This window comes from Ochotona curzoniae, unplaced genomic scaffold, assembly GCF_017591425.1.
Source record: "Ochotona curzoniae isolate NIBS_2020 unplaced genomic scaffold, NIBS_Ocur_1.0 contig_1, whole genome shotgun sequence".
Lineage (NCBI taxonomy): Eukaryota > Metazoa > Chordata > Mammalia > Lagomorpha > Ochotonidae > Ochotona > Ochotona curzoniae.
In genome coordinates, this window is record NW_024464918.1 from 19586319 (window position 1) to 19611030 (window position 24712).

General features: G+C 38.3%; 1 protein-coding gene across 6 annotated transcripts in view; it reads right to left on the reverse strand.

Moving 5' to 3' along the window:
- Positions 1-1933: 1933 nt before the first annotated feature.
- The window catches only part of DMXL1 (Dmx like 1), a 108024-nt gene continuing 85245 nt past the window's right edge, over positions 1934-24712 (reverse strand). For 4 of the 6 annotated variants that reach the window (XM_040996597.1, XM_040996527.1, XM_040996465.1 and 1 more), the window contains 10 exons: positions 19710-19796; positions 19065-19186; positions 18583-18724; positions 15498-15558; positions 12605-12732; positions 10353-10445; positions 9373-9464; positions 8656-8708; positions 5348-5565; positions 1934-4016 (listed from right to left, as the gene is read on the reverse strand). In XM_040996597.1, coding sequence (XP_040852531.1) covers positions 3792-4016; positions 5348-5565; positions 8656-8708; positions 9373-9464; positions 10353-10445; positions 12605-12732; positions 15498-15558; positions 18583-18724; positions 19065-19186; positions 19710-19796 — 1221 coding nt within the window. In that variant the 3' untranslated portion in view covers positions 1934-3791. Of the gene's footprint in view, positions 4017-5347; positions 5566-8655; positions 8709-9372; positions 9465-10352; positions 10446-12604; positions 12733-15497; positions 15559-18582; positions 18725-19064; positions 19187-19709; positions 19797-24092; positions 24156-24712 lie in introns of all 6 variants that reach the window. The other 2 variants (XM_040996676.1, XM_040996318.1) reach the window with 1 other exon arrangement.

The window sequence follows — 24712 nt, forward strand, 5'->3', positions numbered from 1 at the left end:
GAGGAAAATCTTCCATCCACTGATTCACTCCCCCAAGTGACCGCAATGGCCAGAGCTGAGCTGATCTGAAGCCAGGAGCTTCTTCAGGTCTCCAACGTGGGTGCAGGGTCCCAAGGCTTTGGGCCGTCCTTGACTGCTTTCCCAGACCACAAGCAGGGAGCTGGATCGGAAGAGGAGCAGCCATGAGCAGAGGACACACATGTGGCTGTGCGGGCTGTGCACCAGGTGCCAGCCCAAGGGAAGTGCTCACCCTCACTTCCACTGCCAGGCCTGGTTCTGAGCTGCACCTGCAGGCTCAGGAGTACGGTCTTGTGTCTAGAACTCCCCCTACCACACACAGAGGTTGCCTGACGTGAACTCCAGATGGAGTATTTTGGCCACGATAAAGGTTCTCATTAGGAGAAGGCTTAGAATACAGCAGAATATTATATATAGTTTGCTTAGTTATTTTCCTATCTGAGTGGCCAGACATTTGTGTTATTTGAGTGATTTTCAAGATGACAAAGCAGGAAAACCAAATACACAATTAGATGCTACTTTAAAAATAACCTCTGCTCATATTCATAATAAACTGAAAAGGAGCTGTGACTTCAAACACTAAAACTGTTGGAATTCCAGAAATGATGCTAACTTGATTCCAAAGGATTGAAAAGCTTATTTTACACATGTCTGGGACCAATGTCCCACTGTGAAAGAACTACTGTCGTATCACAGGAACTGCTTCTGTTGCCCATTTGTATTTGTAGTGGGAGAACTTAACAATTCCCCTTTCTTACCTCCCATGTTATTTCCCATGTTTCGTTGATCACACATACAGACAGGACTAAATATCCCCACACAGTCTGGAATATTCCATTTCTATTTTGCATTGTGATTTTTTTTTTTTCCTCACCAAGCCTCTTTTAGTTCTGGTATCTGGAAATCAGGTATCTGATTTCTTTTTACGTGGTGAACTGTGCTGTTGCACAGGCGAACGACAGTTTGCTAAAATATTTGCCCACTGTTCCCTGGTTGTTGGCTCCAGCACAGTGCACGCGTCGATGAACATCCATGCGCACATGGCGTGGTGCCTGAGGAGTTTCTCAACAGTCAGGCTGCCCAATGAAAGGCACGAGGGTCTGATTTCAATACACACCGAGGAAATGCCAGGGTACCTGGTGGGGCAGCAGTGGGCCAGAGTGAGCCCATCTTCTCACATCTTCAACAAAATGCATGGTGTCACTGCTCTGATGTTAGGCCAATTCCGTGAAGAATGGTACTAAGCTGTTTCAACTAAAGTCCTCTCCTTGAACACGCCGGGATCTGATGTGGGTGCTGGTTCTAATTCCAGCAGCCGCTTCCCATCCAGCTCCCTGCCTGTGGCCTGAGAAAGCAGTGGAGGATAGCCCAAAGCCTTGGGACCCTGCACACGAATGGCAGACCTGGATGAAGTTCCTGGCTTCAGATTAGCTCTGTTCCCACCACTGTGGACACTTGGGGAGTGAACCAGCGGATGGAAGATCTTTCTCTCTGTCTCCTCTCTGTAGATAGGCCTTTCCAATAAAATAAATAAAAATCATTTAAAAAAAATCTCACCTTCAGTAAATGATATTTGCAAAGTTGTATATTCTTACTTCAATGCCACATTCTCACAGAAAAGGCAGAATTAATAGAACCTATCTTGACGTGTATACTCCATCAAGGGGGAAAAAATCACATTTTACATACATGTTGTCTTATACTTAGAACAATTTTCACTACCACCTGTCTTGAATAACACTTACCTACTAAAAAGACTGTGGGAAACAAAGAGCAGGGTATCTAGGAAGGTTATTGATCGTCCTCTCTACATCAACCAACACAGAGAGAAATATTCTCCATTCAAAAATGTCACATACTCTAAGTCAATTAAATTGGCACAAATGTTACTTAAAATAATAGCATGCCAAAAAAGTCACTGCATGATTGTTTATTTAAAATATTATGACTCTGGATGTAAATACATATGGACTTACATGATTTGTAGTAATTCATATAAACCCTCAATTAAAATGCTGAACTGTTCATCCACAATGCCTCTTGTTCTATTCAGCATAATAGCGAATTTTCTCTCATTGAAAGTGTTTAAAATCTTCTAAATCTTGATTCGTGAAGAAAGCACTGGAAAATAACTTAACCTTAACTACATCAAAGGATAGTATTGTTTTCGATGCTCTCACAGATTTTTCCATGGCAAATAGTCATACTGTTATTGCACAATGTACAAGCATAGGTTATTCTGAGCATAACATTTCTATAATGACAGTGTTTTCTCCGCAACTTGCTCAACGCACTTAAACTATGAAATACAGTTTACAAAATCTTTAACAATATACTTTTATAATAAAAGTATCCTGAGGATATTACAAAATTCATGTTACCAGCCCTTCAATTCTTTACTTTATTTACTCTTTAATTTTCAAGATAATACTTGTCCATATTTCATTACATAAAAATGCTCGTTTTATAGTTCCTACTAAACAAAATATATTTAGGCTAAATAGTACACAACTGTTCCTTATATACCTTAGTCCCATCCGCCTCTAGACTCACTGGTTAAAATCAAGTATTTAGCAAGTTTTCTATTATTTTGAATCAGAAAACATTTAGCACAAAAGAGACATAAACTGGGTTAGCATATTTAAGTTAAAAGCTTTGTGCATTTTAAGTATTTTGGTCATATTTTATAATAAAATAATATATTTGGCAAAATAATAAAATATAACATTTATTTTTCTATTAATGGTAGATGTAGAGGGTATTTTACATTTGTAAATACTGCCTATTAATTTGACTATTTTCACATTTGTTTCTAAAAACACTGCTATAAGGTTTTCAGAATTTTGCGATATAAAGCACCTAAAAAATCAGAAAAACAAAAATAAAATTTAAGTAAAATGTTTATCTGATGTTCAAAAACCCTATATCAAATTCCTATATTTACTTTTATGTATCTTATATATGCCAACACAGAGTCTTTATTGCCTACTAAGACTCACTGAATCAAAAGTAATCTCCAAAATAATAATCCTAGTGGTCTTCCTCGAATTTGAAAATTAGGATGAAAATCCAAACACTTAAAAAAAAAAGCCAAGAACCCTTTGCAAAAAAAAAAATGTTGTTATTCTGGTGGCAGTAACTGTTATGGCACAAAAACACATCAAAAGACTTATAGTTTCACTTATATACACTCTAACTTCAATAAGATGTGTAAGATATATATACATGTACATAGCCACATATATACACACGTATCTACACACACACACACACTCGGGCTCCGGGGCAGGACTGACATGAGACATTTGGCTCATTTGTCATTGCAGTCCCAATGACAGTTCTAAGGAAGATGTTGTTTATTTGACCCAAATGTCAATCTATCATTAGCATCTGAAATGTGTAAGTCTGATCAAGGAAGTGACATGTGGCAAGTATTTTGTGCAAATAAAGGACGTCTTTCTTGTCAAAGATATTCATGCAGAGATATCTGCAAAAGTTTATCAATAAGAAAACAAAGCTCCTCTAACACTTTGACATACCATCAATATGTATTATTACAGTCTCCTTACACATTCTACCTCTGCAGTATGATCTAATTCTGAATGACCTTGCTAACTTTTAAGGCATCAGTGCATCCAGGGCAAAGCTCCATCATTAACAGTAAGAACAAGAAAGCATTGGCGTGTTTGTGGCACATAGCATGATTGCTATATATTGCACCTTGGCCACTTTCATGAAATAAGCAATAAATTATACACCTTATTGTGAAAATGTTACAGCATAAATTTCACATCATTTTTCAGCACTTCATTTAAGGGGCTAAACTGATCGGGCAGTATTCTCATCTTCATTGTTCCATCCGCTCCACAGGAGAAAATATGATTTGCTGGTCCTGTTTCAATCTGTGTCACCCCAGCTCCAATGTTCCTAAAAAGGGACTGACGGGCATGTTCGTTGATAAAAGTGTGGAGCAGGCTAAAGGAAGTCAGACTCCAAATCTGAAAGACACAAAAAATGACAACCGTGGTGAGCGATTACCTGAAGAAGTCAGCGACAACAGAAGGCCTTCCTTCATGCACAAAAGTTTCCAAAAAACAATGGAAACCTCTGGATTCCCTGTAGAATACCACAATTTACCAGCTGTTTGTACACCCGTAAATACTTAGAAATCCAACCAGTAAGAAAATAAATTAGCTATACATTAGTTCCTTGGTTTGTATTCTTGTTCTGAGACTTACTGTTTTAGCAATTAGAAAACATTTTAAAACAAACAATGCATTCAGAAATCACAGTTTAACAAATGCACATTCAAAGTGGTATGAATTAATGCATTTTTTAAGAGCATAGAACAAAAAGGTTGGTTTTTTTTTTATTGTTTTGTTATTTGTTTATAAAAACTGGCCAAGAGATCTCAAAAAAATCAGGAAATCAATTGCTTTCTCTAAGCCTTCTGGGATGGCCTACAAGCCTTTTGGGTCCTTCAGAGAAGTGAAGAGGCTTGTAAGAACAAAACAAATGCATCTGTTCCAAAGCTAAGACATGATAGACCGAAGGCAGTGCAAATGGGAAGCCAACTTTAAATTGAAAAATTTCTGTTGATTTACGGTTTTGACTTTAGCAAAGTCTCTTTAAGGCACTTTAATTCTAGTTTTTTTTTTTTTCTGGCTGAGAATTATTAAAGCAACTTGCCAGCTTTAACAAATAAGTCTATTTTATTGCACTGAATGTGCTCATTAGTGGTTGAATTAAAGAATTTATACCACTCACTCGAGTCTAGGGCAGCGGATCACTGCAGCAACACAAGGCTCTCCTTGCACTGCCTCCTCCATTTCCAGCAGTACCAGGGACCCTCTCCCCAAGCACGAGCTCTGAGTTAGAAACACTGATCCCTGAGCCTTCAAGTTACCTACTGTGCAGTGACACAGTGACACAGCCACTTAACATTTCAAACACACTCAGGTCTTAGGAATGGACTCTAGAAAGCACTGCCGATGGCCAGGCTTCCACAGATACATTCCCAGTTCTTGAATCACGCTGATTTCATAGAAGAAACAACGCAATACAGTGTGAGATCAAGTTACTGAGCATGGCCCATGGAAGCTGCAGTCAGTGAACTACGGAACACTGACAAGTGTCAACTTGCAAAATGTGCTTCTCTTGCACGATTTGAGCACATATTTCAAGTTAAATATTATTTGATCCATAAAAATATTTATGAAACATCAGCGAGCGAATGACAAAGGAGTTAATATACTGTTCTGTCAACAGTTTGTGTCACGCTTCTGGAGGTTTCTTCTCATTCTATGGACAACAGGACCTGTCTGTCTACCTTGATGTTGCCCTCTGCGGATCCTGTAACGAAGTATTCTTCAGTCGGGTCCACAGCGATGGCTTTCACAGGCGAATCATGACTCTGGAAAAGCTGCCTCTGTTGTCGCTGGCGGAGGTCAAACACGCAAGTGAAGCCTTTTCTTCCTCCTGATATCAGAAGCTGATGCTTTGGAGCATACGCTAACACTGTGGCTCCACTGTCATGGCAGGTGAAGGCTGAGATGAAAAAAATCATTATTAAGTAAGGTGAAAGAAACATACTTCTAGTTTTTGGCCAACATGGGTACAGATTTGCTCTCCTGCATAATACAATTTAAAAATGAAATGAAGTAGATGGCATTGTGGTATAGCAAATTAAGCTGCTGCCTAAAGTGTTGGCATCATGTAGACACAGGTTTGAGTCCCAGCTACTCCACTTCCATTTCACCTCCCTGCTCATGGCCAGGGAAAGCAACAGAGGATGTCCCTTCTCTGTTGTAACACTGCCTTTCAAATAATAAATAATTTTTAGGGCCCGGCGCGGTGGCGCAGTGGTTGAGGTCCTCGCCTTGCACGCCCGGGATCCCATATGGGCGCCGGTTCTAATCCCGGCAGCTCCACTTCCCTTCCAGCTCCCTGCTTGTGGCCCGGGAAAGCAGTCGAGGACGGCCCAAAGCTTTGGGAACCTGCACCCGCGTGGGAGACCCAGAAGAGGCTCCTGGCTTCGGACCGTCATAGCATCGGCCGTTGCGCTCACTTGGGGAGTGAATCATCGGACGGAGGATCTTCCTCTCTGTCTCTCCTCTCTGTATATCTGCCTTTCCAATAAAAAAATAATAAAAATAAATCTTTAAAAAAATAATTTTTAAAAAAATCAAATGAAAATTTAAGAAATAATAATTTCCAATGTCAGACTTGAGGAGGTGCAGCCTGGCCTGGGAGAGGTAAGACAGAGTGGGTAAGCCACAGGACTAATCCTGCCTGTTGCCTGGAGGGACTTTTTTCCAGCCATGGCACAAGGAGGGAAGAACCTAAGCTGAGCTGGAGAGGGGCTCCCTATAACTCCAGAGACCCTGGGGAGACACGAGGCCTCAGTGAAAGGGTAAAAACCAGCCTAGACCAAGGCTGCTTTGGTGCTGTTTAACAAGAGCCTCCCCAAAGCCACAGAAGGCTCCAGAAGTGTTACACAATACAAAAGCAATCACATGTAAGGAGGTACAACTCACCATGACTGGCATCTATGGCAAATAGCAGAAATGAATGTAAAAAAAAGCAGGAAATCAGAACCCAAGAAGGGAAAGGAAATTCATTTGTGAAAGAAAATCCATACCTTCCAGTCAGCTAATGCGAAGCGGGTAATTGTGTTGACACCTCTATCCTTAAACATTTGTTTAAAAAAAGGTTTATCTCCACTTGAGCAAGAACCTCAGTGCATACCCCACGTCCGGGACCTAGGGAGGGTGGGAAATTGGGTGGGCCTTTTCCATTAATACCCCCCTTTAAACATGAAGGAAACAATAAGGGGAAAACATAAAAAGAAAGATGTAGGAGGCAGAATAATGAAACTTCTAAATATGGTAAAAAAAAAAAAAAAAAAAAAGGATTATCTTTTATTTGAAAGGTAGATCTACAAAGAGGAGATACAGAGAAGAGAGATCCTCCATCCTTAGGCAGGACCTGGAGCTTGTTGTGGGCCTTCCACTTGGGTGTGAGGTCCTAAGATCTGAGCCCCAGGTGTGTCAACAGGGAGCTGGATCGAAGCTGGGGATGCTGGCACCACAGGCAGAGGCTTAAGCTGCCATGCCACATGCCTGCCCCCAGAGTAAGTCCTGAAATGAGGCAGTGTGAGTCATTCAAGCTTGATTTTTCGCCAGTATTTCATTGGCTGCTCATGTCTTCTTTGTATAAACCTGAGAATCGGTTCGTTGCTATCCACGAACAGCTTACTGAATTGCACCAGGCAGGGGCTGAACAGATCAAGCTGGGAGGAACTCATATCTCAGCCATGCAAATCACCCATCTGTGAATGCAGTCACTCCTCACTCCTCATTTAGTCAAAGCCTTTTTTTTTTTTATTTCTTTCATGATACTTCATAGTTTTCTGTATACAGACCTTGTACATATTTTGCCTGATCCATGCCTATTTCATTATTTCGGGTGCTACTGTAAATGCCATTGTATAAATTACAAATTGTTGCTGTTCACTGCTGGTATATAGGAAAGTAACTGGCTTTAGAATACTAACCCTGCAATTTATTATTATTATTATTAACTTGGGGTCTGGTGCTGTGGAGTAGTGGGTAATACTGCCACTTGCAGTCAGCATTTCATAGGAGCACTGGTTTGAGTCCCCACTGCTCCACATCTGATCCAGCTCCCTGCTAATGCGTGTGGGAAAGCAGTGGGAGATGGCCCCCGCACTGCTGTGAGAGACTAGGAGGCAGCTCCGGGCCTCAGACAAGCCCAGCGGTAGCCACTGCAGCCAGAAATGCCAGACCTGTCTGTCGCTCCTCACCCTGTAACTCTGTCTTTCAAATAAACACATACTTAAGTATTTCCTAAAATGTGTTTATCTGAAGAGCAGCATGGGGTATGGGGAGAGAAAAAGAGACAGAGAGACCACCCGGGTCACCCCCCTCAAATGGCTGCAGGGGCCAGCCTGAAGCCACAAGCTTGGCACTCCATTCCTGTTGTCCATGTGGGAAGAGGTGCCCAAGCACGTGGGAGGTCACCCACTACTTTCCTAGTGCACCAGCAGGGAGCTGGATGCCCAGCAGTGGGTTCCCCCGGCACTGTATTACGGGACACTGCAGTGTATCATGCGCCGGGTCCCTGTGGCCCTAGAGTCCTAATCTACTATTCTCACATAGTAAGTTCCAGGATTTCTTTCGACAGATTCTTTGGGATTTTCCACACACGTCATCTGTGAATAAACACATTTTTATTCACTTGCTCCCTTCCAGTCTGCATGTACGCCCCCCTTTCTGGAGTTACCTAGGACTGGCAGCAGAATGCTGACTGGCAGCAGTGAGCACGGACGCAATGCTGGAAATGACCCGGGCTCACTGCTCACAGTGAGGCCCTGTGATGACCGGCTGAGTGGAAGTCAGCATCAAGTTTATTTGGATGTTTGAAATCCTCAGTGCCCCCCATCAAGGTTTGGTGAAGTTAATTATGTGTGACAGTATCTGCTTTCAAATGCTGCCATCATGGGCAAGGTAAACCTCACAGGTTAATAAATGTGTCATGAAAACAAATCTAAATATCATTTAAAAGTTTAATTAATTTTTTAACTTACAGAATTTATAAAATGCTTTCAAAACTTACCATGGACTAAGCTATTGGCTGGTGCTACAAGAGTATCCCATAAACATACGTTTCTAGGGAAAAAGAAAAGATTATTAAGTTATACTGAAGGCTAACCATAAAATGAAAAAGAAGTATAACTCACAAAATTACAGAATATTTGAACCGTATTTTCATGGAAACTCGCTTATAAAAATACAAATGCAAGTAACCAATGCATTTACATGACTAATTTCTATACAAAACTTAAAAACTATTAGCTTATAAAACTGAGTAACTTTAGATTAATATGTAATTACAAATATAGCATCATAAGGCTAAGTACAATCTTGCAGTCACTGATTCTCTAATTTTACAGACATATGACATACACAAATAGCAAGGGTCACCCAATTTTCCTGTAAGCAGCATAAATGTTTCTACTCTATGGAGATGCCAACACACATAAGAAACTAGCCCATATTTCTGACTTTCTCATGTTTTTCTCATAGAAAAAAAAAAGTGATATTTATTTAATTAACTAAACAACAAGGCAATAAATATGTAGGGAATAATAAGAGAATTCTTCATTTTGCACCAAAATTCCTTAACTTTATAATCAGGACACTAAAATGCTTTAAGGAAGAAACCAGTTTTAACAACAAAAATGTACAAAGGCTTAATTATGAAAACATCCCCGAGACATAAAGCAATAAAAAGCAATTAGCCACACATGCACAATTCCACGCCATCTCTTACCTGTTGTCAGTTGAGAGACCTGCAGTCGCTATCAGAGAGGAGGAACTCAGGAACACAAAGTCAGTGGCTGTCTTGTTGTGACACTGCCATGTCTAGGACGGGCGAAAACAAATGTTACTGCATCTCTAAACGCTTCATGAGCAGCTAACTGTAAGCGAGCCGACACGTGACCATGTGCCTTACATCTTTTTCACCCTGAACTTAGTCCTTTGTTTTGTTAACCAAACATTAAAAAGCAGACAGGAAGAGTATCAGCCCTAAATATTTCCTTTGGTAATTACAACGAAAATTCTTAGCTTTAGAAGAAAACAGATAAAAATTTTAAATGATATTAGACTTAATTGTTTTGGGTACATTCATTGGCATAATATATTTTGTAGGAACAATGAAATTATGAGTAGCTCCTAAACATAAAATTCTAAAATAAATAAATAAATAAATAAATCCAAAGTCACCAAAATCATAAAATCAACAGTATCTCAATATTCCATCACACTAAAATGTAAAAATTACAATTTACTCAATCATAAAAACTTCTAAGTTATATTTAGATATTTCTCTTGAACAAAACACACATATTTTTAATATGCCAAAATTGCCAGGCAAAATATTTTTCTTTCAAGTCACTTCCTTCTCCTCAGGAAGATGAAGAAGCTGGGCTAGATAATAAATTTCCCAAACATAATTTGCAATTAATCTCCAAAATTCAAGATGGATATTTTATCAACTTGCAAGTTTAAAAAAAGGCAGTCCCTTAAGGAATGCATATTTGTACATCTGTCTGTTGGCTTCATGAAAATAAGAAGCACCCTGTCTATTCTTTCACGGTCCTCTAACTGCCTCTCCCCAACCTTGCTTGCCTACAGTGAAGTGATTAAGAACACAGGACTAGACAGACTGCATTTATTGTCTTTAACATTTATGGTACCAAGTATGAAAAAAATAAAAACCCAGATTTCACTTAAGAATTCTTGGCTTACCAGGTATGGTTTGGGCATACTTCCAGTAACTGGACAACACTTCCAATTTGTCTGGTACAAACTTAAATATCCATCAGCATCAACTATTCCAAACTAAAAGAAAAAACATCATAAAATACTTAATATAAATGTAGAATATTTAATATAAAATATTTAACATAAAATACCTATGCATAGTGTGGCACTCATATTTAGACTCTTATTAAAACATCTGTTTGATAAATTGCTCAACTTTTCACTTGAGCATGGATCTAGTTTCCGAAAACAGAGCCACTGCTTAAAAATCTCCCAGTGCAAACATAAAAAACACACAAACACCACACAGCCACACTAGTATATGGACCTGCAGGCTAGTCCACACATTCTCTACTGCATTCCAAAAATATGACAGAGGAATTCAATCTTTCTTTAAACAGAGAAAGACAAAATAAAGACTTCTGGAACATGCTGTATATGAAATGTTTCCAAGGAGAGTAGAAAGCAAAATGAAATTAGTACTGATAACTCCATTATGATAATTCAGAACAATTTCAATCACAAAGATATATAAAAAATAATGTAGTAGCACATTTTTATGTGAGATGGGTCCTGAAGAATGAGTACGACAGCCCCCAATTTTTCTTTTAATTACAAATTGAATGGATGTTCATGTAAAGCATATAAAATCAAGCAAGTGTCTATTTTGGACTCCTGCCATTCCTCTGCCACAGAGCTGAGGTGTTTCCTTTCAGAGTAGTTGTTGGGACTATGCAAGCATTCCCACATGCAGCAATTTTCCATTTCCAATTTGGGGGCTGGTGCTGTGGCAGGCGAGCCAAGCCTCTGCTGGTGGCTCTGGCCTGAGTCCTAGTGTGTGACTCCTGACACAGCTCTTTGACAACGCGCCTTGGGCAGCACAGGGTGGCCAGCAGCCGGTGCCTGGCTTCAGAGCAGCCTGCTCTGGCCACTGCGGCCTCAGGAGGGTGAGCCAAAGCGGGGAGGACCTCTGTCTCGGTTTTTCTAACTCTGCCTTTCAAGGAAATCATCTATTTTTAAAAAATTGTAATTTTAAAAAATTAGGATCATAGTTAACAGACTCAATCAGACTTCTTATTATAATCACCTGCCTACATCAACACATACAATTTAGCTAACCTTTGTACTATATAGTATCATAATTTACAGAGTTTTCCTCTTTCTTTATGGACCTTGAAAGGATTTCCTCATACTTGGATCGACAAGATCAACAGCATTTCAGAACTATCGAAACCACTTAAAAAGAACTTGGAGCATGCGCCACGCCAGGGACTGTGGGATGACCCTAGGTGACCATTCTTCCAGCCCCAGGTGCCGAGCTGGTTGGGAGGCTGGGGGCAGCTTCTCCCCTTCTCCCTTCTTTTCCCCCAAATACAGGAGGAAGAAAAGGAAAATTTGGAAACAATGGTCTCACCCACTGTCCCCTAACCCTTGATCCTGATCAACCACATAATCATCATTAAAAAATTAATAAAAAGGTGCTGCTTTGAACACTCTATAAATACAAATTTTCAAAATGATGTAGGATAGAGATCTGAAAATGGAACTTCTTCAGTAGTGAGCCTCATTTAAAGTTGTCAGAGATAACACTAGATCCTGTATGGTTATCTAAGTTTTTATACCATTTTTGGTATATGGTTATCTAGGTTTTTATACCATTTTTGTCACACATTAGTCAACATCAGTACTGGAGATTACAAATTAAACCATTTACCAACCTTATACAGGAAAAAGGTCTGATTATACACCTAGTTATAAACTAGGGCCACTGGTCATGCACATAATAATTCAGTGTTCAGATCCTTTTTCTACTATTGAATCAAGTATTGGTGTTTTTTAAAAATCCTGGGATGTTAACACCTTGTTTCTACACTTGTCTCAGGCATTCCTCCTGGGTGTACCCCTTTCCTGAGTTCATCCTGCTTGCTGGAGTCCATCGACCTGAATAGCTTTCTCGGGGAGGACATGCACAGCACACATCAACCAGGACTCCGCTGCACCCTTGCCCACCATCACTCTGTGAACACCGCCTCAGTGTCTTCTTGGGACTCAGCTTCTGGGTACACTGACATGAAATATATGGCATGGACGATTAAAAGTAAGCATTTTCACCCTCTCCATCCTAAAAGCTTACAAGATTCTCTATCCTTGGATTAAAAACAAACCAGTGATAATCATCTTACATCTTAATAAATTAATAAGAATTAACTCGTAATGTTTGCAATTCTGTGCATCACCTTATTTCCCTGATAGTTAAATCTCATTCTTGTAACTCTTGAATTGCCGCCAGCCCGAAAGCAGGTTATTTGTTGAGAATGGCCCCACTCAAACATTCTGACACTTCCATCTTGAGCTCCTGTTAGATCTGTATCACAAGAAGGAAACAACTTTAAGTTTATTCTAAGAATCAGAGCGAAAATTTACTTCTTAATCCAATGTGGAAACCTTTGGGGAAAGAAATACCTAAGAATTGAATTAGGTTCAATACATACGAATTCACCCTTGTATGAAATTTCACTTGACTTCTCAGCATAAGATAGTCATATGATGTGCTTTCTTTTGAAAACACACCCTCTAACAGCAGAAACATTTAACTTGGATCTCAACAGATATATTTCCTTTTCAACTTACCTCAGTGATAGTCTTGATAATTGTAGCATCTTTTTCATATGGTATAGCATGGATGTAACAGTAGCCTTTTATTTTACTAAAAGCCTCTTTTTTTTTTTTAAGTAAATGAGTTATTAAAAAAAAACCTAAATAGCTTTCCTACGATCTTTAGCAAATCCTGATTATTTAATATTGGTTAAATATAAAGTGTCCCTTATCTAAAATACTTGAAATCACAAATGTTTGAATTCTGCGTTTTCTTGGACCTTACAAGATGTGAACATATATCATGAAATACCTTAAAGATGGGGACCCAAGTCTAAACATAAACTCTATTGATGTTTCACAAACATCTTAAACACAGCACCTACAGACAACTGTACAGCACACTTTTACCAGTGTTATTTATGAAACACATTTCAACAATTTTCTATTTGAGGCATCGCATCATATTGGCCCTCAAAAATTTTTCATTTCTGTAGCATTTTGGACTTCTCAAAACGTGGAGTTAGGAATACTCAATCTAACACAGAAGAGAAACCTGATACTCATGTTATTTGCGGATGAGTGCCCATCACAGTGTCGAGTCACTAGGCATGCTCACACCCGGTATCGGAGTGCCGGCGCAGTTCTTCTTGGATTCAAAGTTAGTTTTCACAGGGCTCTAGGACACGCCCAAAGAACAGGCACGTGCTCTGTGCTAAGCAGGCTCTCTTGGACACTGGAACAATGGTGAAGCAGAAGTTTAAGCAAACGAGTTTGTCTGGACACGATGCTACGGTTTTGGGTCTTGCTGAAATGTTATGAAATTCCTAGAAATACAAGATGCCCTGGCAGTGTCACCACTATCTTTGAAGTTATGTTAAAATGTTTTATGGCACAGAAAAAGCAAGTATCTGTGTCAAGTATGTGATTGCCATAATGAATTATCATCATCTCCTGAACCTAAAGTTTGCCTGAAAGGTTTTCTAATCAATTATATATGTTTTCAGGGAGACTCATAGGAATGGCTGTGAGAGACCCAGGTTTTTCATAACTTAAGATCATACAACTAGAGAAGGCTAGACTTTCTAGAACTATTAAAAAAAAAGAGAGAGAGAGAGAGAGAGACTGACAAGCTGCTATCCAAGATCAGGCAAAAAAAAAAAAAAAAGAATTACATGGGACTAAATGACCTTAAAAGAATTCTTATTTTTAAACTTTAAAATACATTTTTTAAATGAAAGGCACATACACACATACATAGATATATGTTTCATCCAGTGGTTCATTCCCAGACACCCAGAAAAGCCAGGGCTGGGCCAGGCTTGGGTGAGGAACCCAGAACTCTGGGGTATTATGAAGCCAAGTACCTGAATGACCACCCGCTAGCATGCCATGATGCATGTTACTAAGAACCTGGATCAGAAGCAAGGTGGAAACGCACACTCAGGCACTCCAACAGAGATTCAAGCAGCCCAAGCCATGCACTAACCGCTATGCCAAATGCCTGTCCCAGTTTTGGTTTTCAGAATTAGGGAAGCCTTCCCTTTTTTTTTTTTTTCCTTTCCTTTTAAGCCAGAAAGAGTAACTAGGTAAGTGAACAAAGACGAAACAATTATATTTCTCCTTACTTGATTTAGAACCTAATAGTATTCTTCTTTTTCAATAGTTATTTCTGTAAGTTCAATAATTACCCACTCTTGTAAGTAAGCACGTAATTAAAAAACACTGCTTATAATAGCAAGGTTTAGACTGCAATGCCTGCTTGAGAACACATGAGGTCACATACTTACAGATGCAACCTCGGGTTCTTAACATCCTAAGTCAAGCTTCTAACTGACTATGAACATGGTTACATTGGCAGATTTGAAATCCCTGATGCTCACAGGGCCAGGAAGCCGGATGGGAACCCCACAGGGGTTAGACAAGCTAACAGTGGACAGCACCGGGTCTGCTGTGCAGACTCCAAGGGGTGCTCCCCACCCACCAGTGTGTTCCTCCTCTGTGTTGCATGATGGATCATGAGGAAGCAAGAAGAAAAGCACTGGAGAGAAAACCCTGGGATGCAACCCAAGTACATAAATAAACACCTCAACAAACAATAACTACAAATAGACATTTACTATACAGGCCATAAATGCGTGTGATAAAAGAACTTACTGACAAATTAACAAAATACAAACTGATAATGATGAGGCAGTAAATGCTACATCATGGTTCTGTATGTGTAATAAAAGATGTCAAGTAAAGAGTAATTTCAATGACAAATTAGAACTATCTAGTGAACCCAGATATGTTCAAAGATAAAATGTGCTAACGAAAAAGTATGCACACTGCAAACATTTACCACCTTAAAAGTTAGCCTTGCCTGTTAATTTGAGAAATTCTTTTCCCATTTATATATTTATGTATTAGAAAACATTACCTACAAAAAAATTTAAAGAAATGCTGCTTTTCATTAAAACTATAAGTTCCCAATAAATTCCTTCTAATAAAAATGATCATGAAGAGGTAACTGTCTAATGATTGTTAACTTACAGTAAGGCAGAGTTGGATGAGAAGTCATTCTTCTGACATTATTAATGGCCTTCTTAATCATCTGCAAAAAGAAGAATTTTAAAGATAAATTAGAATTGAAAAGTCACACCGTGACAGGAATTCAAACAGTATTTATCTGAGGTTTCATAACTATCATTATGAACGTGAAATCAAACACATAAGAACAGAAATGTAATAGTGCAGCTATTTCAGCTGTAAACAGATTTTCTGCATCACTGACTAGGGTTTAAGAAGAAATTCCCCTCAAAAATTTAGTCTTACCTCCTTTCTTGCCAACTCTTTTCTGATCCCATTAAATTTATTGGAATAATCCTGAATAGTACAAGGTTAAAAAGACAGACAGAAGCATGTGAAAATAAAAGAGGTAAACAGAAATTAAACTTTAATTGATAGTCTGGAACTGGTTATTTAATCATTTTAAAATCATGCACTGAATGAGCTAAGTAGACTGTGAAGAATAAAGCATCTGAAGTAAGAAGGACATTTTTAGTTTACAGAACACTTTCTGTTTGGACAGTACCACAACTACAACAGACATCAGGTGGTCTGTACCAGCAATCCCGGGCAGATGTACTATTGCAAACCTAGATTTTAAACAATCCAAATAGCTTAAACATTTGGCGGGCAGGAAATGAGAGGGATGGAGGGAAAGGACTAGAACTTGAGGGACAGAAATGAAGGGGACTTTTGGAGGCAGCTCTACGTCAGAAGAGCACAGATTAGTCATAGCAGCACTGTTTGTGTTACTAGTATTCATCATTCAATGGAAACACAGGACAAAACAATTCTCTGGACAACATTGAAACTTATTATACATTACTCTTGTTTAACAAATTTCACCTTCAAATCCCCTGTTCTTATTGAAAAGAGTAAAGATTGCTACTGGTTTTTTAACTAGACTATAAAAGAAAACAAAACAACAAATAAACAAGCCCTCCAGCACAGGACTTGAAAAGCTCAGTGCAAAAGGAATACCCTTACTCTGTTCATGTCTTTTACTTGAGCACGGAAAAGTGTAACCTCATACACAGATATTCAGAAGCTGCAGCTAGTCTGACCAAGAAGTCAGCCCTGTCACATCTGGACAGGAAGAACTCAGCCTCTGCAGGGTGTCAAAGGTAGAGCTCTATATTATAAAGCTCTGGAACATAAACATATTGTTTCTCAAAACCTACTGTATGCTCAATTTCACTCTAATTAATGGTCATCTATTTCCAAGAAAGACAGAATTCAAGCTCTCAAAAAGTTTCATTTCCTAAGACATAGATAAGCTAACTGCCTGTGTGATTTCAATGGCCATTAAGCATTATGTAGCTTGTAGAATGAAATAAGACAACATAAAATGACAAGAGGTAGAGTGGAGAGGGTTAAAAACCTATAGTAGGGAAAGTGGAAAAATTTTTAGGAATGCGTTGTGTTGGACATGTGGAACAGGTACATAACATTTCAAACAGAAGGCAAGGCCATGGCTCTGACATGACAAATTCTTGATGAAATCTGGATAATAAGATGCTGGACTCTATGCTTGGTATATGCTTACAATGAAGGTGTCTCAACTGATCTTGAACTGAGGTCTCACAACAAGGTGGAGGAGTCCACCATGGGGGGAGGGGAGGAGGGTTATCCCAGTACCTATGGAACTGCGTCTCATAATACGATGTAATCAATAATTTAAAAAATAAATAATTAAAAAATAACTCTTGATGAATTGCAGAGTCAGGGCAATCGGCACAAAGAAATATCATGTGTAGAATGAAGAATGACGAGGCTGCACGGCAGACTGGGGTAAACCTTGCAGGACACGCAGCCTTGGGAACAATTTGTTTATTTTTCAGTTTTACTGAGAAATCTGGAATTGTTCAGCAGTACAGCGACAATCTGGATGATGTTTTGGGAAAGGCTAACTGACTGGCTGCTGAGGAAGCCAGAGACCAGCAAGAAAGCTGGAACTGTGCAAGAGTTGGAACTGTGGCACCGTGGAAACAGGTGGAACTGTGCCATGTTCTCTAAAGTTGGAGTTGAAAAAAAGTCTATATATATCTTTATCTCTTTACGTTTCCCTTTAAAAAACTGTATCAGCAAGTTCACCAAATAAATTTTAACATCTGCCAACTGAAAAAAAAATTAACATCAACCAAATCATCTCATTTGAGAAGTTACTACATTGCTTTGCAAATTTGGTGTAATCCTTCACACACTGGCATCTGAAGCTGCTGAGCCAAGGGACGGGACCCTTGTTACAACAGACACCACAATGCAGGGTAGGTTCTGTCAGCTATGAGGAAACTGTTCAAGCATAACAAACTAAAAATGACTGAGTCTTGAAAGTATTCCATAAGACCTAGAAATGAAAAAAAAAAAAGCCAAAAATTTTTGCATGTTGCATTTTGCTAAATTTAAAAATAAATTACATGGTTTTTTGCTGAAAGAGTAATATAGTTATTGGAATGAAACTTTTAAAATCTTTGGCATTAATATGGAAATTGTTGTTAGTTGATAACCATTAATATGGAAATTGTTGTTAGTTGATAACCATTAAAGGACATGATCTCGGTTAGGAGCGAGTGAGAGAACATTTCCAGCAAAGAACAGGGCGCATGTCTGAGGCTCTATGTGTACATGGTTCGATTGCAGGTGCTCAGTTTTACCACCGACGAGACCGAAGCAGACGACCAACACTGTTCTTGTAAAACTGGATAAGGCTAAAACGGAATTTAATGTAATTTCCATTCGTCATAAATCACACAAGTGTTTCCAACCAATGAAAATGGAATCACTATTGCAAAAACAGGCGACAGGAACTGACCTATGAGCCATAATTTGGCAAAGTCTGATTGGGACCAATATGTTATAAATAATTGTTAATTAAAATATAACTCTCTTGTATCAAAAATATACATTTTTAAAATAAGATTTGGCATTCTTCATAATCAAGACTTAAATTTCTAGCACGTAAGATTTGTTAAAAATTTAGAAGTTGAAAAAGGTTTTCAATGATCATTTTTCTACCAATCTGAGTGAAAAAACATTCATATACAAACTAGAACACTTTAACTAGACCTACCACAGAGGCACCTCTGCCAGTCTGGGTGCTGCCAAGCCACGGCATGTTGATGGGCGTGCCGGGGTTGCTGTGCGTATAGGGAGTGGTGCCTTGGACAGCTGCTAAGTCATCACGGGCATGGATAACCAAAAACTCTTCCGACCTACAAGAAGTGCCAATCAGAACAGAGCAGCCCATCAGTTCTTTACTTCTCCACACTGGACAGCGTTCATGCGAACTTGACAGTTCCCCTTTGAAATCAATTTTCTTCAGCTTTTTGTCCTGACTGACCTCATGGTCCACTTGCATCCTTCTCACTTAGTATCTAACTCTCAATCCCCTTCTGTCAACAGCCAGACCACCTGCTTGCTCTTTCATGCGTCAGCTTCTACTCCGGTTAGGATTTAGAAAACGCTTTTCGACAATTTATTGAAAGCTGGAGTTGAGCAAATACAGTAAATTGTATAACATTAGTGAATAATAAAAAAAAAAGCGTAACGCACCCTTTGGCTTCTGTATCTATATCATCGTCCACCCAAGTATAGATCTGTGTAGCCAGAATTCCAGAAACATCCAGTTCTTGAACATCATGACTGGAAGCAACTGCTATGCAGTTTCTATTTGCCTGCAAGATAAAAGACAGTGTTTAAATTAAAAAGCATAACAGTAATTGGACAGTGTTAATCAAAACACAGAATTCCATAAATTAATACCTTAGGAATAAACTCTATTGAAGTGATTTCAGGGCAGAGCTTCATAAGATTAGATTTCAGAAATTCAAATATATGAAAAAACCCAATCACAAAATGTAATACATATGCTATGTTCTCCTCTTTTCTACCAGCACTGTCTATCTAGTCTGCTAGAATGTTTCAATCTCTCTAAACTTTGCTCAATTTAGAAATATGTAAAAATTGCAGAAGAGCCCTGGAAAATGGACAAAGGCAGGAATGAAGGAAATCTAAAGATACACCAGTTAATTATTCAAATAAAATATCAACTTCCTCTTAGAATCTCTCAGTCTTAGGTAAGGAGAAATAAAGTACAAAAAGGTCAGAAAAGAAAAGTGTGGGAAGAATGCTGGTGAGAAGGTGATCACAAATTTGGCATTTTTTAATCAAATAAAAGGAAACTGTCCATATACTTACTCTATTAACAGCAAATGCAGTAATGATATCAGATTCCTTATGAATAATTCTTGCTTTACCTCCAGGATATCCCAAATCCGCTTCTATCTAATGGAAGGAAATAAAATGTGCAACGAGACTGAGTTCAGTAATAAAACAAATAATATGTGCAAATCACTTAGCATGTGCACACATTATTTTTGAAAAATGTATGCTTGCATGTCAAACATACATTAAGTTTATATGAACTAATTATTCATAAAAGAAACTTGACAACAGGAATGTAAACTTTTCAAACCTTCTCATGTATAATACTATAACTGATACAGCATATAATTTCATTCACTCGTCATTTCTGAAGCTACAATGAATTAAATTATTATTAAAGATTTACCAATATCTTGATATTATAATTTCCTTATAATATCTCATAAATATGAAAAGGTCAGCTGGTCAATACCTTAGGTTTCACAGACCACAAAGAATAATCACCAATTGTTTACAAATAACCCTACGAGACTACTCCTAGTGGACAGGTTATACTGAAGCAAGAATTGAATAGCTTAGTTTAATTCACTGAATCATGCACTAAAATAACTTTCAATATATAGAAAAGAAACCTGAAAACCTAAAAGGCAAAATAACTCGCTTAAGTCAGTAGTCATTTCATTTGTTTGCTGAATAAATGGTGGTTCAATGTACTTTAGACGGGGGAATGTATATTCGATCTTCTGCATGACTCAGGAGAGATGTAAACCACCTTTCTAACTCAGAAGAGAATATTATATAAAGTCAACATTTACTAAAACAGTCAGAGATCGGAAAGGACAGCAATTACTGAATTGTAAATATTGCTTAATATATTTGACTGTAGGTTATCGACAACCTTTTCAAATGGACTACAATAAAATATTTTACACCTTACTGTGAAATTCAGAAATAAGCATATACAAATTTACTTCCCGAAAAAGTTAATAAGAATATCACCAATTCTTGCCCACTGATTATAGAACTGACCGAGGTTGGTGATATTTTTTTAAAATGGCAACTAATAAGACTGCTGATTGTTTCAACTGTGGAGTTGAAACCCTTATGTAACCAAAATCACAGTCACTAGATGTAAAGATGCTAAAAATATTTTAAATCAAAATGTAATTTGCTTATATGCGTAAAAGAATTCCAGTGTTTGATTATTCTGGGTGATTTGTCATCTAAGAAAGGTTTTATCTCTCACACACATGACCAACAACCTACCATGTAATAAGAACATCCAAGTTAAACTCCACAATCCTAGGACAGAATCCCAGCTTGCCCACCCATCTACCAGGTGCCTAAGGTAACACTAATTGTCCTGGAACTGGTTTTAGAGAAACTGGACGCTAACAATCAATATTTCCAAGTTGCAAATAGATGTGCTGCAATTCATTGGTTAACAGCTGGCCGTAGGTAAGGCATGAGTTTTTAGATGAAGGAATGAAAAATTTCATAGAAAGGTGGTGGGAGTTGTCTACCAACATAAACGTACTTAATACTAGTGAACTGTACATTAAATGACGAACTATACAGGTTTTTTCATACTTCCTCACAAAGACAAAGAGATTACGCAGACACTGATCTTGAACAGTGTTTGGGTTTCATAGCATAAGAGCACAGTACCTCTAACACAGGGCAACTCTATTTCATTTCTATTCCCACCAGAGAAGCAGCAGATTTAAAATGATGAATGCTAACCTCACATGCTAGGAATAAGGTCCCAAGAATGGAATGACCAAAAAGTCACACAGATCTATGGGGAAGCTGTACTAAGACCAGTGGCATTATTAATTTTCAATTACTTGCATTTTCTACAATGTAAATATGTGTACCTAGGGTACTTCAGTACTACTCTAGTGACATAATAAAATCCCCAGAAAAAATCTAAATATTATTAAAGACACATCTGGAAGAAAGTGAAAATCAATCAAATATAAAATAACATCAAAACTGAATATATTAGGGAATATAAAACTGAAGAAGAGAACATCTGGTTTCCAGGATAATAGCAGAGGACTGAAGGGCAGCAGGACAGCAAAAGGGCACAGGAGCGCTCTGAGCAGCTGATACATGTGACAACAGAGATGAAGCCATCAGCATCTTGAAAGACATTAACTACTCAAATTCATTCCAAAAGAACTATGCTGAATTGTCTTACACCAGTTGATAGCCATGTGTAACATATTGTGATTGCTTAGGGTTTCACTAAGGAAGGTAAGGTTGATCTGATGTCAGAATAAAAAGAACTTTCCTACTAAAGATTATAAAGGGTGTCTATGACAAGTCTACTTAGTAATGAAACACCAAATACAATCTCTTCAAGATCAGAAATGATAAGACATCTGCCCTTACCACTTAAGGTTCAACACCAGACTGGAAGTTTTACTTAGTGCAATAAAGAAAAAATAACAAAACAAACTAAGAAAAAAAAAAGTATAAACCTTAAGGACTTACCACTACCTGACTTCACAATATATGACAAAGCTGCCATAATCTAAGCACTGGGTTATTAACATAGAGACAAACAAATCAACCAGAAAGGTAACATTGTCAACAACTCCTAGTGGAACAATTGATACACATGACAAAACAAAACCAAAAAAGTGAGATTCATAAACAACAAAACATTTTTAAAAATTAACTCAAAATGGATTATAGACATAAATGTAAAACTACAACACATCTGCAACAAAATGGGGGAAAACTTATTAGTTTAGGCATACATAAAACATTGATGTATTAGACCTATACAAAGTAATAACTTATACTCTTCAAATGACAAAACAAAAGCCAAGCCAGATACTGTGAAAATATTTGCACAACACTAGTTGGTGCAGGATTTTTATCCAGGATTCATAAATATGAAAATTCAACCAAGAAAACAGGAAACCCATAAAGCAGAGAGATGTAAAAAAGACACTTCACTCAAGAAGATACGCAAAGGCAAGCAAGCATGTAGGATGCTGCGCGCACCTGAAAACTGCAAGGAGCTAACACCGCACACCTCACAAAACAGCAAAACTAGACAACTGACTACACCACGTTCACCGATAACGTCCAGTAACAGACACTTCACACGCGGCTAATGAAAGTACAGAACTGTGCAACCACTATGGAAAATACCTTGATACTTAACACGTTACCCATCTCCATGTGTTCTTACCATTCTACTGCTAGGCATTTACAAAAACAGGAATGAAAGCATATACAGAAAAAGACTTCTATGCAAGAATATTAGAAACAGTTTGAGGGCCTGACATTATGGCTCAATTGGCTAATCCTCCACCCCCAAGCACGGGATCCCATTTGGGTACATCCCATGCATCCTAGGTGCTCCAATTTGCATCCAGTTCCCTGCTCGTGGCCTGGAAAGCAGTGGATGGTGCAAAGCCTTGGGACCTTGCACCCACGTGGGAGATCCAGAGGAGGCTCCTGGCTTCAGATCAGCTCAGCTCTGGCCATTGAGGTTCTTTGGAGAGAGAAGCAGCAGATGGAGGATCTTTCTGTCTTTCTCTCCTTCTCTCTATAAATCTGCCTTTCCAATGAAGATAATAAATCAATCTTAAAAAGTGAAACAAAACAAAAATAAAAGCAGTTTGAGTTTGGCTCAAATGTTCATCAACAGGTCAAAGATAACCTAATTATGGCACAGCCACAAAATGCAGTAGCAATAGTAAGAAATGAGCTATTGGGCCTGGCACGATAGCGTAATGGTTAAAGAAAAAGAAAAAAAAGGACATACGGTTTCATTAACAGAAAACCCCAGAATCCATGCAGTGTTGGGAAACAGATCGACAGTTGCTTGTAGAGGGCAAAGGCGGAAGGAAAGGGGTCCTGGAGGGTTAAATGTGCGCAGGGCGGCGATATTCATTCTCTTGACTGTGGGGATGGCTTTATAAGCATACGCATATGTTGAAACTGATCAAGCTACACATTTTAAACATGTATAGTGATTTTAGGACAGATATATCTAATGAAACTTTTTAAAGACACTTATTTGAAAGGTAGTTTAATTAATAGTACTTAATCTATTATGTGAATTAATATCAAGTCTGTAACTTCAAAAGTGATAACTACAGAAGGGAACAGTAGTACCATGCTTATGCAATTGCTACAATTGTAATTATACTTATCAGAGGCATTAGCTGTATATACTAAGAAAAATCTGTAGCCAAAGACAGGATACATTCAACTTCCTTTAAAATTGCATTCTCTTGTTGAGCAAAACAATTTTTATGACTGAAATATTCACAATGTTAGAGGGAAAATAATTTGGAAGCAAATTCCAGACTACAACTAAAATGTACACAACTTTGTTCTTCTTACTAAAGAATGCAATTTCCAATTTCAGTTGAATGACTTTTTTTGTACCTTATTGATGCTTGGCTCCTCCAGCATAGAATTTTTGATGATTTCAGTGCTGTCCGTTAATGACTTCATCAAGAAAGAACAGCCAAGTGACAGAGAGTAAAGACGAGATACATAACATGCAAAACACTAGGGATTTTACAAAGTTTCATTCTTAATCAAATGTTGCAGATGAGAACATTGGACTGAACTTTTATTCGTATATTTTAAGAAGGAGGCGGAGGATACATGGTTAGGAAACAGTACTCAAGAATCACCACCATAAATTTGAATCTTTTCTAAAAAATGATCACTCACTTTATTGTGTGACTTACAGTGCTAGCACAGTCCACCGAAATTAAAGTCAGATTGTGCTCTCACAGTCTACTGTCTCCATGACATTTGACCCCTCAAGAAAACACCCTGACAGGGAAATTACAGCTTCAACTTGTTAAGACTCACTCACTGGTTCTGCCAGAACGACGCAAGACAATTTCCAATTTTACCTTCACACAACCCTCTCTGACTTTGCCAGAAACAATGAAAAAATTGTTTGGAATGGCAGGAAATTTTCTATTAAAGAGTTGTTTTAAGACCTTCAGTTCTTTACAGAAAACAAAAGGGAAAGCTGGGGAAAGAGTGGC